Genomic DNA, 14,329 nt, shown 5'->3' with positions numbered 1-14,329 from the left:
CACAAAGTCGAGACCAGCTTATGCCTGGTTACATAACATTTTTGAATGAAGTAACTGATGTTACATAACCTGTGACATTGTTACGTCATTTACGACATGGCATGGTCAGGCTAAAAAAAGTCAACAGTATATTTTGATGCGACAAGGGAGGGGTTGAGGGAGGGGTGGGAAGGGGAGTTTAATTTTATCATCACTGTTCAATAATGCAGTATTAAAGAAATCTTCTGAAATATGAGTTTCAACTGCGGAAAAGGAAACAATTTATTGTTTATTACATTATTGAGAGAAATAGGGGTGTCAGAACAGATCAAACCATCGTGAAAAAAGGGATACCAGATTAGTTTTGAGGGTTTTAGAAACACGTGAAGTCAAGCAACGTCTGGCGTGGTTAGTAGTTAGATGGGTGACCGCTTGGGAACACCCCGTGCTGTAGATTGAATTTTTTAACTTTTTTTTTCATCTTTTTAAATATTTTTTTAATTGTATTTTTATTTTATTTTTAAATAAAAAAAAGGCGAAGTTGGAAGTATTTTTCTTGAGTTATTTTTAATGAACGAATATTAGGTTTTATTAGTGTGTGTTGCTTATATCAAAAGTTTCCTGTACACATCAGTATAAAATGCTATTTTTTGTAATTGTATATATACGGCCATACAATGTTGATGACACCTTTTCCGGTCCGATCACCGAAGTCAAGCGACTTGGAAATAATGTGTGAACATGTGATAAGGCTTTCAAATTATATGTGAACATGTGTTAAGTCATTAAAATAGTGTGTTAACATGTGTTAAGACTTTCAAATAATGTGTTAACATGTAATCAGGCTTACAAATAATGTGTTAACATTACAAAATAATGTGTTAACATGTGTTTAGGCTTTCCAATAATGTGTTAACATGTGTTAAGGCTTTCAAATAATGTGTTAACATGTGTTAAGGCTTTCATTTGATATGTTAACATGCGTTAGGGCATTCAAATAATGTGTGAACACGTGTTAAGGCTTTGAAATAATGTGTTTACATGTGTTAGGTCTTTCAAATAATGTGTTTACATGTGTTAGGTCTTTCAAATAATGTGTTAACACGTGTGAAGGCTTTCAAATAATGTGTTAACATGTGTTAAGGCTTTTAAATAATGTGTTAACATGTTTTAAAGCTTTTAAATAATGTGTTAACATCTGTTAAGACTTTTGAATAATGTGTTAACATGTGTTAAGTCTTTGAAATAATGTGTTAACATGTTATCATATGTTACGACTGGTATATAAAATGTTGTGATATGTGTTATGTGTTACGGCTTTCATAAAATGTGTTAACATGTGTTAGGGTTTTTATACAATCATGTTCCAGTGTGTGCGTGCGCGCTGGTGAGTGTTTTTCTTCCCACGTTTTCTTTAACTTGCTTTCGTCTCTGTCTTTCCAATCAAATCTTGCGATCGAAATTTCTGGCACTTCCCAGTTAGCTAGCGCGCTGAAATTTTCAGGAAAGCTTTGTTTTGGATGACAATAGAATATTCAATTGTTATTATTATTAAATTGATCCATTAGACCGCTATATAATCTATATATATAATTCTCCTCTGCGAGCCGTTAGAAAACAAGCTGCAAGCGCCTCCTTACAGTCCCCTCTCTTTCTCTCTATCACTATCGCTACCACCCTACCCCACCCCCACATGGTCTGCTGAGCTGTGGTCACGTTAATCGCTTGCATTATTGTGATGTATAGCATTTATTTTCTACTTTTTAGTTCAATCAGAAAACGTGGGTTTTTAAAAACTTTTTTAATGATTATTATATACCCGCGGCGTATAACACGCCGTTATTTAGTTGTCTTATTTTCTACTTTTCAGTAATTCATAATTTGTGAAATCTACAGTACCACTGCTGCCACTGAAAATATTTTCTTCAAAACACTATCAGTAGCTCGTTAAGGACGATAACCCTCTCCCTCCTTTCCCCAACCCCAACCCCTACCCCCCTCCCTTCCCCCCTCCCCGTGAAAGAAAACTCCTCTTAGTTACCTCCCCTAAAATTAAAATCGTTTCCAACTAAATTATCTGCCCCTAATAGCCGTCACTAACCCCGGCTCTACGATTGTAAACATTTAGCGTGAACCTCAGCTCACCAGACCATGTAAGGGGGGGGGGTGGTAGGGAGCGCGCTTACAGCTTGGTGTTTTCTATGGTCTCCAAGAAGAGAATTATATATATATATAGATTTTATTGTATTTCGGGACACCCTTCCGACTTGTGCGTTTGTGCTGGTTATTTTTTTTAATCGTGCTTTTATTCCTGTTTGCGGACGTGCCTGTTTTTCGCTTACGTGTATTTACTTTTATTGTTAAAAAGTTTTGCGGCCGTGATGGTGAGTGTTTTTCGCGTTTTCCCGCACTTTTTTTCGTCTATATGCGTGAGTGATTGTGCCTGTTTTTCGTGTGCTTGTAATTCCGGACATCGTTCCGACCTACTGCGTGTTTATTTATGCGTGCATTTCCGGAAATTGGAGCGCGTGTAAGAAGACGTGCTTGTGCGTTTTTGTGTGGTTGTGTATTTACGCAGATAGTTTGTGTGCGGATGTGTGTGTGCGTGCATTTCCGAAAATGAGTGCGAGTTTTTCCGAGCGTGCTTGTGCGAATTTCTTTTTACGCGTACATCCACAAAATGATGCTTTTGCATTTGCGAAAAATACATGCACACACAAATACGCACAAGCACGTTCGCACACTGGTTCACTCAATTTAGGAAATACACGCGTACACACGCCCGCTCAACTTTTTTTTTGTCTAAAAATTTTAATGATAAACAACAATCTGCGAAAACTCTTTGGTAAAGATTGCTAAAACTTTTAAATATTAAATCACTTTAAATTAATGCATTTTTTATGCCTATGTGTGAGTTATACGTTTATGTAAAATAACAGGATACACCAAGTTAAAAGCCAAATATTTTAATGCATATCTTCAGTGTTTTAGTTTAGGGTCTTGATAATTAGGTCGACAACCTTCTCAGCAATCATGATAACAGAGGCCTGTAGATTCCCGGAGACAATGTCTGGCATTATAGAGGCGTCCACCACGCGCAGACCACGTACTCCGTGTACTCTAGGATTAGAAATAAATAAATATTATATATATATATATATATATATATATATATATATATATATATATATATATATATATATATATATATATATATATATATATATATATATATATATATATATTCTTAACACAAGTTAGCCAATTCAGACACAGAATGATAGAAAAATGAGATTCAATTGAATTACCTCAACTGAGAGTCCACCACGGCCGTAGGGTCATCTCTAGGTCCCATCTTGCAGGTCCCCACGGGGTGATAGTCACTACATGGCCTCAGCTTGACCAGACACTCCATGTACTCGCGAGATCTGAACGTGAACCGGGAACACTGGGACACGGGCGTGTCGTCAGTTAATTCAGCCCCGATAACCTGCATGGTGCTGGTATTGACAATCTTTTCACACTCTCTGATACCTGAGGGGAGGGATTTCGGAAGGTCAATGTCCGATAGAAATCCGACTATAATGTTTTTGCTCGAACCTCACATCAAACAATCAGGGATCTCTTCGAAGAATGTCTACCCCCCCCCCCCCACCTTGTCGAACGAAATAGAATTTTAGAATTTATATACAAAATATATACTTTTACCAGTCTGCTCCCCGCACCCCTCTGAAAAGTTCAGGTGCCCCCCCCCCCTCCTCTGGAGAAACAAGTCTGAAGAAACACTGCAAACAACACAACACACACCTTGTCCTAATTTCAGTTTCGCTTACCTTGAATCAAAACATCGATATCGTCCTTGTCACTGAGATAATTAGCATAAATTATCGGCTTATCGAAAGGATCGTCCGAGCGAAGTGTTATCCTGCCTCTACTTTTTGGCCGTATCAAAGTTGGGTTACACATCAGCCCGTACTGTGCTGAGTCTCTCTTCTTCATCTCAGCTAGTACCTGTCAGGATATTAAAAACAAACGTACGTAGTCACGTGATTAGAATCAGGGTTGGAAAAATCTGAGCTAATGTTGGTGACTCACTTCCGGTGTGTAGCCCAGGGTGCCGTCTGATGTTCCTGGAAGAAGGACAGGGAACTCGAGCTGCAGTTCCGGCGGGGAACTTGAGTTATTGGACAATGATTTGAACGCGAGAGCCTGGTACGGAGGCGAGGCGAGAGGACCTGTTAGAATACGTTGTACTGTGTTTAACTCTACTCGTGAGCAATGTCTCCTGCAGAATACGTTGTACAGTGTTTAACTCTACTCGTGAGCAATGTCTCCTGCAGAATACGTTGTACAGTGTTTAACTCTACTCGTGAGCAATGTCTCCTGCAGAATACGTTGTACAGTGTTTAACTCTACTCGTGAGCAATGTCTCCTGCAGAATACGTTGTACAGTGTTTAACTCTACTCGTGAGCAATGTCTCCTGCAGAATACGTTGTACAGTGTTTAACTCTACTCGTGAGCAATGTCTCCTGCAGAATACGTTGTACAGTGTTTAACTCTACTCGTGAGCAATGTCTCCTGCAGAATACGTTGTACAGTGTTTAACTCTACTCGTGAGCAATGTCTCCTGCAGAATACGTTGTACAGTGTTTAACTCTACTCGTGAGCAATGTCTCCTGCAGAATACGTTGTACAGTGTTTAACTCTACTCGTGAGCAATGTCTCCTGCAGAATACGTTGTACAGTGTTTAACTCTACTCGTGAGCAATGTCTCCTGCAGAATACGTTGTACAGTGTTTAACTCTACTCGTGAGCAATGTCTCCTGCAGAATACGTTGTACAGTGTTTAACTCTACTCGTGAGCAATGTCTCCTGCAGAATACGTTGTACAGTGTTTAACTCTACTCGTGAGCAATGTCTCCTGCAGAATACGTTGTACAGTGTTTAACTCTACTCGTGAGCAATGTCTCCTGCAGAATACGTTGTACAGTGTTTAACTCTACTCGTGAGCAATGTCTCCTGCAGAATACGTTGTACAGTGTTTAACTCTACTCGTGAGCAATGTCTCCTGCAGAATACGTTGTACAGTGTTTAACTCTACTCGTGAGCAATGTCTCCTGCAGAATACGTTGTACAGTGTTTAACTCTACTCGTGAGCAATGTCTCCTGCAGAATACGTTGTACAGTGTTTAACTCTACTCGTGAGCAATGTCTCCTGCAGAATACGTTGTACAGTGTTTAACTCTACTCGTGAGCAATGTCTCCTGCAGAATACGTTGTACAGTGTTTAACTCTACTCGTGAGCAATGTCTCCTGCAAGATCATTCGAACTAAGTCTCTGTTCTACATGGCCTAAAAACTGTGCATGATGTATGCCTAAGAGGATGCTGTACACATGCCACAACTTACAAATGGTCTAAAAAATGGCTTTGTACAAGGTACGATTCTGTACACATGTAAAAGCTCACAAAGTGATCTAAAAACTGCATGTGTACAATGTACAAACGACATACAACACATTACTATGTGACCTAAAAGCTGCTTTGTGTACAATCTACATAAAGATTCTGTACACTTACAACAACTTACAAAGTGATTTAAAAACTGCTTTGTGTACAATGTACAAAGATGATAACGATTCTGTACACGTACAGCAACTTACAAGGTGATCTAAAAAAAACTGCATGGGTACAATGTAGAAAAGAAGATTCAGTGCCCATTCAACAAATAAACAATATGACCTTAAAAACTGCTTTACCGTACAATTTACAGAAGACGACTTAATACACATGTAGCAACCATTTGTCTTAAAAATTGAAGATTCTATATCCAAGCAGCCACTTACCAGTGCCATTGATAACATACTTGATGATGTTCGCTGGGTCTGTCCTGTAATGGCGGTTCAGTGTCAAGGACTGATTGATCTTGATACCAACTTCAAAGAACAAGTGGTCCTGTAGGTTGTAACCGACGGGGAGATCTCGCCTAACTTGTATCTGGAGACATGAGGTGGACTTATGTAGAACACTGCGCACAGACGTCGTAAACATAGATGGCAACAGATCAACTCCTAGAACATTCTAAATAGTTGGTTTAGTGCATGCGTGTTGATAACTTATCCAGAAAATTAAACTTTGTAATTATATTTAAATGTATGGTTTTTCTTTTCATGTTATATATATATATATATATATATATATATATATATATATATATATATATATATATATATATATATATATATATATATAATAACTTTCAAGGCTTCCAGATGTTCCTTAGGACCAACACCAGACAGCATTAGAATCTGTGGAGAGCCAACAGTTCCTGCAGACAGGATGACCTCATGTCTGGCTTTGACTTCCGTCTTTTTCCCGTTTCTGATGAAAATAATACCTGTAGTTCTGTCCCCGTCAATTTGTACCTGTAACACAGTCAAACGTTAACTCAATTTAATGCTGCTGGCGTTTGTTACAATGCTTTATGACAAATTATGCTCTGACAATGTCTTATATCAGACAGACATCTGTTACTGTAGACAGACTTATCCCGTACTTTGGTGACTGTAGAGTTGAGCGAGACGTGCAGGTTTGTCCTGTTTAACGCTGGGTGGATGTAAGCCCTGGACGTTGACCATCTCTGGCCGAATTTGACGTTGACCTGAGGCCTAGATATTCCTGTGAAAGAAAATTGACATTTCCTTGTGGTAGTTCATCGAGTTTTATTGTTTTGGATTACTGATCAGCTAATGTGTTGCGATAAAAACAAAAACAAAAACTGTAATTGTTATTTTAAAACTTGGTTTTACAAGGGGTCGAATCCTATACAAATCTGTGATTGGACATATGAAGCTCTAGGTTCCCAGAAAAATGCGCACTCTGGAAACTACGCAACGGAAAATTGGGCAAATAGAAAAATTGCGCTAATATAAACTAATTATACTATTACACTTTAATTTTGTCATATTTCGTGGAAATAAGTTTTATTATGCTACAATGAAATTGTAGTCACTCTCTGTTTTAATGTCTGTATATGCTCGATTAAAAAAAAATAATGCCCTTGCGCACTTTTTAGTGCGCATTTTTCCTCTACGCCCTTTTCCGTTGCGCATCTTTCCGGTCACCGTAGCTCTATAGCTAATGGTGGTACGTAAGAAAGCGGTTGAGCAGATACCTTCTTGTGTGGCACCGTTGTAGTCTGGGTTCACGGTGTAGCCGGTGTCTCTCCCAGCTTCAAGCAGCCGGTCAACGATGGGCAGAGGGTCCGTGATGCTGACAGGGACGGGCCCACCTTTTCCGTGATAGTCTGTGGCGTGATCATGTCAGGTGTTACATTTGACAGAAGTTAAGTGCGCACTGCGGTTATGGAACCACTAAAACATATCTCGTGTTAAATCACAGCCGTTAATGGCATAACCGCGCAATGTTACGTTTTCCAAAAGATTTTATATATAATGTTGATAACCATTTTCACTATTAGCTTTTCATAGTTTGTCAGCATCACTATAACTCAGAAGAGGCATTTTTCCATATAATGGGAACAACATCCCATTATTTCAATGTACTCTATAACGTAAATGCTTCAAAAAGTATAACATTGACAACGCCGATCAGAATATAATAGCAAAATTATTTTTTCAAACCATTGCTTCAAAGATTCTCTTTAGGCCATAATTACTTTCCAAATCAATATATTTTAGTGATAAATATTTAGACAAGCGGAATAACCTGAGTTCCTGAGTTCCAACACCAGCATATCCTCCAGCTTCTTGAAGTAAGGTAAGACATGGTTGTAGTCCCAGCTGTTATCTCTGACGTACCTGGCCCACCTGTCAAAGTCGTGTCTGGAGCCTCGAGTTATCTGCATGCCATTGATGCTGCCAGTACCGCCTAGGACTTTACCACGAGGCCAGTACGATCGCTGTTGAAATTTCACTTTATGATAAATAGTCATATTATAAGACATAATAAAAATTGTACATCTTTTAAGTGAAAGCCATTACTTTACCTACACTATCTTTGTACTCACACCATTATCGTAGTTAGGCCATTATCGTAATTACACCAATATCGTACTTACACCATTATAGTACTCACATTATTATCGTACTTACACCATTACATACTTACACCGTTAACAAAACCTTTCATTACACTCGGCTGTGGCTCCGTGAAATACTGCCAGTCGTTGTCTGTTCGATAGTTGAGGGACGCGAAGGCTGGCACGGTGATAAAAGGGTTCCCCCGTCGTCCCCACCAGCTTCTATCAACAACACGGTGACGCCCCTGTCTTCTGACAGTGTTAGTGGTGGTTCGTTTGTCGGCCATTTAGTGGTGTTAGTGGTGGATTGTTTGTCGGTCATTTAGTGGTGTTAGTGGTGGGTCGTTGGTTGGTCGATCGGTTAGTGATGTTAGTGGATCGTTGGTTGGTCGGTCGGTTAGTGGTGTTAGTGTTGGGTCGTTTTTCTGTCGGTTAGTGGTGTTAGTGGGTCATTGGTTGGTCGGTCAGTTAGTGGTGTTAGTGGGTCATTGGTTGGTCGGTCAGTTAGTGGTGTTAGTGGGTCGTTGGTTGGTTGGTCAGTTTGTGGTGTTAGTGGGTCGTTGGTTGGTCGGTCGGTTAGTGGTGTTAGTGGGTCTTTGGTTGGTCGGTCGGTTAGTGGTGTTAATAGTGGGTCGTTGGTCGATCGATTAGATTAGTGGTGTTAGTGGTGGGTCGTTGGTCGGTTAGTTAATGGTGTTAGTGGTGGACCGATAGTTGGTCAATTAGTGGTGTTAGTGGTGGTCCTTTGGTTGGTCAGTTAGTGGTGTTAGTGGTGGTCCTTTGGTCGGTCAGTTAGTGGTGTTAGTGGTGGGTTGTTGGTCGGTCAGTTAGTGGTGTTAGTGGTGGGTCGTTGGTCGGTCGGTTAGTGGTGTTAGTGGTGGGTCGTTGGTCGGTCGGTTAGTGGTGTTAGTGGTGGGTCGTTGGTTGGTCGGTTAGTGGTGTTAGTGGTGGGTCGTTGGTCGGTCGGTCTGTTAGTGGTGTTAGTGGTGGTTCGTTGGTCAGCGAGTTAGTGGTTTAAGTGGTGGTTCGTTTGTCGGCCATTTAGTGGTGTTAGTGGTGGATTGTTTGTCGGTCATTTAGTGGTGTTAGTGGTGGGTCGTTGGTTGGTCGATCGGTTAGTGATGTTAGTGGATCGTTGGTTGGTCGGTCGGTTAGTGGTGTTAGTAGGTCGTTGTTTGGTCGGTCGGTTAGTGGTTTTAGTGGGTTGTTTGTTTGGTCGGTCGGTTAGTGGTGTTAGTGGTGGGTCGTTGGTTGGTCAGTTAGTTGTGTTACTGGTGGGTCGGTGGTCAATCGGTTAGTGGTGTTAATGGTGGGTCGTTGGTTCAGTCAGTTAGTGGTGTTAGTGGTGGTCCTTTGGTATGTCAGTTAGTGGTGCTAGTTATTATACGTAGATCGGTTGTTGTTTGTTGTTCAGTTGTTATTTAGTGGTGTTAGTTTTGGTTTGTAGGTTGATTGTCATTGGTAGGTTAGGTATTTGTTAGTAGATAAGTTGTGGTTCGTTGGTCAGTGGTTGGTTAATGGTGTTATTTGTGATTCGTTGGTTATTGTTCTTTGGTAGATTTGTGGGTAGGTTTGTTGGTAATTTTTCGGTAAGTGGTGTAAGTTGTGGTTCGTAGTTTGGTGGTGGATGGTTGGTTGGTTGTCTGATAGTGGGTTAGTTATTGGTCTGTTGTCGCCTTATGATGGTAGCTAATGTTCGTTGGTTTGTGTTTGTTTGTAATATGTTGTTTATGTTTAACGAGCCGGCCCGCGGCATAACATACGCCGCTATTTAGTTGTTGTTTTTTCTACTTTTCAGTAATTCATAATTTGTGAATTCGACAGTACCAACGCTGACACTGAAAATATTTCTTTAAAACACTATAAGTAGCTCGTTAAGGACCAAACCCCCCCCCCCTTCCTTCCGATTTTTTAAACCTCAACATCCCCCCCCCCCCCCACACACACACCCACACAAACCACTCGCCCCATCCATTGACCAAAGGGCGGGCGATGATTAAATTATATATTTCATATTTCATTTTGATACTGCGTTCTAAATTGTCCGTGGAGGGGGGAGAGGGTGGAATGACATACCCCAATTCAATAGTCACATATTCATATTATCCTCTCTTAAGGGGAAATAACCAAGCTTCGATGATGCTGTCTACAGTATTAAAAGAGTTGTCGCGCTTCATAAAGAAAATAAATCGAGGGTATACACGACAATGCAGTTTGTCCACTTTTTTGTCAAATCGAAGTACATTTATACAAATACTGTCAATATTACAAGCAAAAAGAACACTCATGTACAATGTCAGAAAAGTAGAATGCTAATATTTTATGAATGTTTAAACATAATATTTAGCACTATTTTAATATTGGAATGAGATTTATAAACTCATTTTTCTCGAGATTATATTGTCCTCTATACACTCGAAATATATATTCTGCCCCTGTTAATTTTATGACAGTGCGCTCCTAGCGGGAAAAGGTGGGGGGGGGGTCGAAAGGTAATGAGTAGGGGGTGATAGGTTCATAAAGTGTGACGTCCCAATCTTGCGTTTTAAAAAATGTGGAACTGAATTTTAAAAGAAAATTATTTAGCGTATTTTATTGGAAGTTGTAATAAAAGCAGACACAACTTACTCCAGAGTTGCTTCCAGGCATCTCTTCGAACCTCCCGACACCCCCCCCCCCCGCCGAAAATAGTCTACCAACCCCCCACGTTAAATATATATATGATTATATATATATCTATATATATATATATATATATATATATATATATATATATATATATATATATATATATATATATATATATATATATATATTTGTTTATATGTGTATATGTATGTATATGTATGTTTATATGTGTATATGTATATATATGTATATATGTATATACTATGATATATTTTCGATGTGAATAAGGTGATCATGGCATTTAGACAGAATAACAACTACCAATACAGAAGGAATGGGGAGTAATGCAAATATTTACGTTTCTTTTAGTTGGGTTGTCTTACCATGTAATCTAAATAATTTGAAATTGTAATCAAAATAATTACCATATAAGAGATATAGTTTGCATCCTTTGTTATGCGTAGGCGACTATAAGCTCTAACTAAATGTATTTACTCTGTTTGATCGGGTGAGATAAAGACTGGATAAGGTTACATTTCGGTCTCACGATGACCTTTTGACCTTCAGGTCTGAGTGAGTAGATTAGGTTGTGATGTCTGCTCACGATATGCCAGTACAGACCATGAATTGTGTTATGTAAATGTTTTTACTCGCCAATGTAAGCCTTTAATGTAAGGGTGGATAGGGGGGGACGGACGGAGGGGTCGTCCATAAATAACATCACCCACGCTGGGAGAAGAGACGGTAGCGATGTATCTGTTACCATTGCCATTTCTCTAAAGGGAATGTCGGGGTGGGGGTGGGTATGTATTGTGGACTACGAATTGTGACTTAGATCTTATAAGTTTTAAAAATAAAAATGAAAACCATCCTTATTTCTTTAATGTTTTATTTTTTAATTTTTTAATTGGATTGGGGGGGGGGGGGGGGTTGAGGGAGTGAGGTCAATGTCGGTTGATGCGAGAATTTTTTTTTTTTTCCACAGTCCAAAGCAAGGGAAAATGTGTGAATGCTGTGTTTAGATGGGCGTGTCTTAAGTCAGTCATTGGGCATACACAGAAACCAGCCCTTACCATCCACCCCATCCCAGTGAGGCTACAAGTTCAGGTGTGGGTGGTGTGGACCACATCATCTCACGGGGTGACACCAAAATGATAAAATGTTGTTAACTTTAATGAGACGGTACGTTTAATCCCGTTACTCTAACAACAAATTAAGGTTAATGACATCTTTAAGCACACGGTGACGCCACGCTAGATGCAGGTGACACCAAAACATCTATAGACGTGGAACATCACTGGAAGATTCATGTGGTATGCTTGCAGAATGCATATTGATGTGGTTTGTTTGAGAGATTAGGGTCGGCGTGGTCGAGTCGGTAAAGCTCATGGTTGCTAAACCGAAAATTCTCGAGTTCGAACCCTCGGGGACAGCCGCTCTTCTAGGAGAGACAACTTCAAAATCAAACAACTGCTGCCTTGAAGTTTGTTCTTGGTTGGACAAAGGCTTTGGAAGCAAATCCAAAAAAGAAAAGCAGGCTGAAATCGGAGTGAATGGCCTCAATGGCGCATAACCAGTTGACACGTAATCCTTAATTGTGATGGAAGCATGGTCGAGTCGGCAAAAAGCTCATGGTTGATAAATTCGAAAAAAAAAGTCTCGATTCCAAACCCTCCGGCAGATAAGGCTCGATCCCTTCCAACACTAAAAATTAAGAACGAAGAAGAAGAAGTTTTGAGAGATTCATGCTAATGTAGTGTTGTGAAAGATTTGTGTTGATGTGCTGTCTTTAAGAGATTAATGTTGATGTGGTATATTTAAGAGATTAATGGCGTGTGACTTGTCTGAAGGATTCGTGTTGATGTGTTATGTCTGGAACATCCATGTCAAAGCTTATGTCTCAATGTCAAAAAAAAATCCGGTGTTATTAAAGCTGTCGTCTGCATGTGATATGAAACCAATTGAGAAAAAAAAAATCATTTTGGCTGACAAGGTGAGGGCTAGCATCAAGCCCCTGCCCCCTCTCCCCCACCCCTATCCCTACACCGCAACCCACTCTTCTAAAACTCTTTTGGGAATCAGAAAGAAAATTTCCAATTTGAAAATCAAGATTCGTCAGAAAATCGATATCGTTCGGGGATCAATGCGTTTAACTCGATACACACACTTGACATGTTTCAATTGATTGTGGTCGAGAGGGGGAACTGGAGATTTAAAAACAGGAAAGCTCTGGCTAGTGGGCAATAATTGTGTTATTGGATACTTGCACTTTTAAACGCGTGACGTTTTTAACCAACAACAGACAAGTTTACTTCAGACTTTTATATTGCAATTAGTTGACCCTTCACATTTGTAGTTTAAGGTCGCTCATACTAATTTTTTTTTACAATATAATAGACCGACTCTTTAAAATCTGTATTGTTGATGCTTATACTCACAGCACTCTTAAAGTATTTATCTTGATATTTAGTGCTCACGAAAATGTTGGTATTGTTGAGAGTTTTCTCCTCATCATAAAGGCAAACACACACATAAGGACATAAAGAATTACTCAAGAAAGTGTAATATGTACGTGACGACATACACACCACGATGTGTCACAGTATTTTATGTATTGTCACATGACTACAATTGATCAGACCATCACGAAATCACGTGATACAGAAGCCTACACAGTATATTATTTTAAACACGTGATACCCGTCTTTTTCACACCTGTCACCTTTACGAGCTCCATTGAAGATAGTGACACGACTCAGTGGCAAAAGATTTTAATGTTTAATTAATAAAATATTTACTTGTACAGTTTTGAAAGATCCGAATAAGGCATAAAATAGAGGGGGAAATTGAACGTTGGTCAAACAAAAACATTGTGTGTGCCACGTGACTTACGTCGTCAATCACTCACATAAATATCATACAATCATGCAATCATACAGGCATACAGTCAATCACAGAGCTCTCATGACTCACATAGCACCACACAATCACATACATCTCATGACTAAACCAGTCACATCACTCATGTTTTTTCATTCACAATCAAACAATTACTCGCAACTTTCTTATCACTCACAATCTTTCACTCCCATAACTCACCACCTAAATGTCACTCAATCACACGTTTTAGTTGACCATAGACAAGGGCAGCTCTCATTATATAGATCTATATGTTACCGACAAACCATGAAAACCAGACATTCTATAGAATGCCTAGGCATTATATAAAATCTGTGGCGTTTCAGGCAAAGTATGAAATATCGACGTTGTTATATACCTTTCCAAGGCATTAAATAAAATGACAAAGTCTTTAGCAACAGTCTACAAAGAAAAGAATAAAAAAAAGAAAATTAAAACAGGCGAATTTTACTGTGCTAACAAAGGAATCAGAAGTGTTAGTATTTACTAGTTATTGCGGCAGAGAAGGCAAGAATGGCATTTTGAATTGCCCTTAATTTTTTGTCTAACCTGACCCTTAAGCTAACTCTTACCCTAACCCTAGCCCTAAACCTAACGCTAACTCTTACCCTAAAGCTAACCCTAAATCTAACCCTTAATCTAACGCTAACTTTAACCCCAAAGCTAACCCTGAACCTAACTCTAACTTTAACCCTAAAGCTAACAAATTTGACGGGTTGATCTTGTGTGAAAGCGTATTCTACACTCTGCCTGTTTGTCAAT

General features: G+C 39.4%; 1 protein-coding gene across 1 annotated transcript; it reads right to left on the bottom strand.

Annotated features, from left to right (window-relative positions):
* Positions 1-2,929: 2,929 nt before the first annotated feature.
* On the bottom strand, positions 2,930-8,271 carry LOC131932545 (glucose dehydrogenase [FAD, quinone]). The gene is made up of 10 exons (XM_059289466.1): positions 8,110-8,271; positions 7,708-7,900; positions 7,154-7,285; positions 6,536-6,657; positions 6,237-6,404; positions 5,826-6,060; positions 4,075-4,214; positions 3,813-3,990; positions 3,288-3,513; positions 2,930-3,099 (listed from the first exon to the last, which is right to left on the bottom strand). Exons 1-10 carry the CDS (start codon positions 8,128-8,130, stop codon positions 2,967-2,969), a joined length of 1,548 nt encoding a protein of 515 aa, XP_059145449.1. The 5' UTR covers positions 8,131-8,271; the 3' UTR covers positions 2,930-2,966.
* Positions 8,272-14,329: the final 6,058 nt, after the last annotated feature.

The sequence above is a fragment of the Physella acuta genome, unplaced genomic scaffold (assembly GCF_028476545.2).
Source record: "Physella acuta isolate Inbredline_101_S28 unplaced genomic scaffold, ASM2847654v3 ptg002203l, whole genome shotgun sequence".
NCBI lineage: Eukaryota > Metazoa > Mollusca > Gastropoda > Physidae > Physella > Physella acuta.
This window is presented reverse-complemented; position numbering and strand designations above follow the sequence as displayed.

Coding starts and splice junctions, on each gene's coding strand:
- LOC131932545 (XM_059289466.1), bottom strand. CDS start 8,130: ATGAAAGGTTTTGTTAACGGT. Junction 6,061..6,236: donor AACATCTGGAAGCCTTGAAA/GTTATTATATAT, acceptor CCAACTATTTAG/AATGTTCTAGGAGTTGATCT. Junction 3,514..3,812: donor TATCGATGTTTTGATTCAAG/GTAAGCGAAACT, acceptor CCCTCCCCTCAG/GTATCAGAGAGTGTGAAAAG.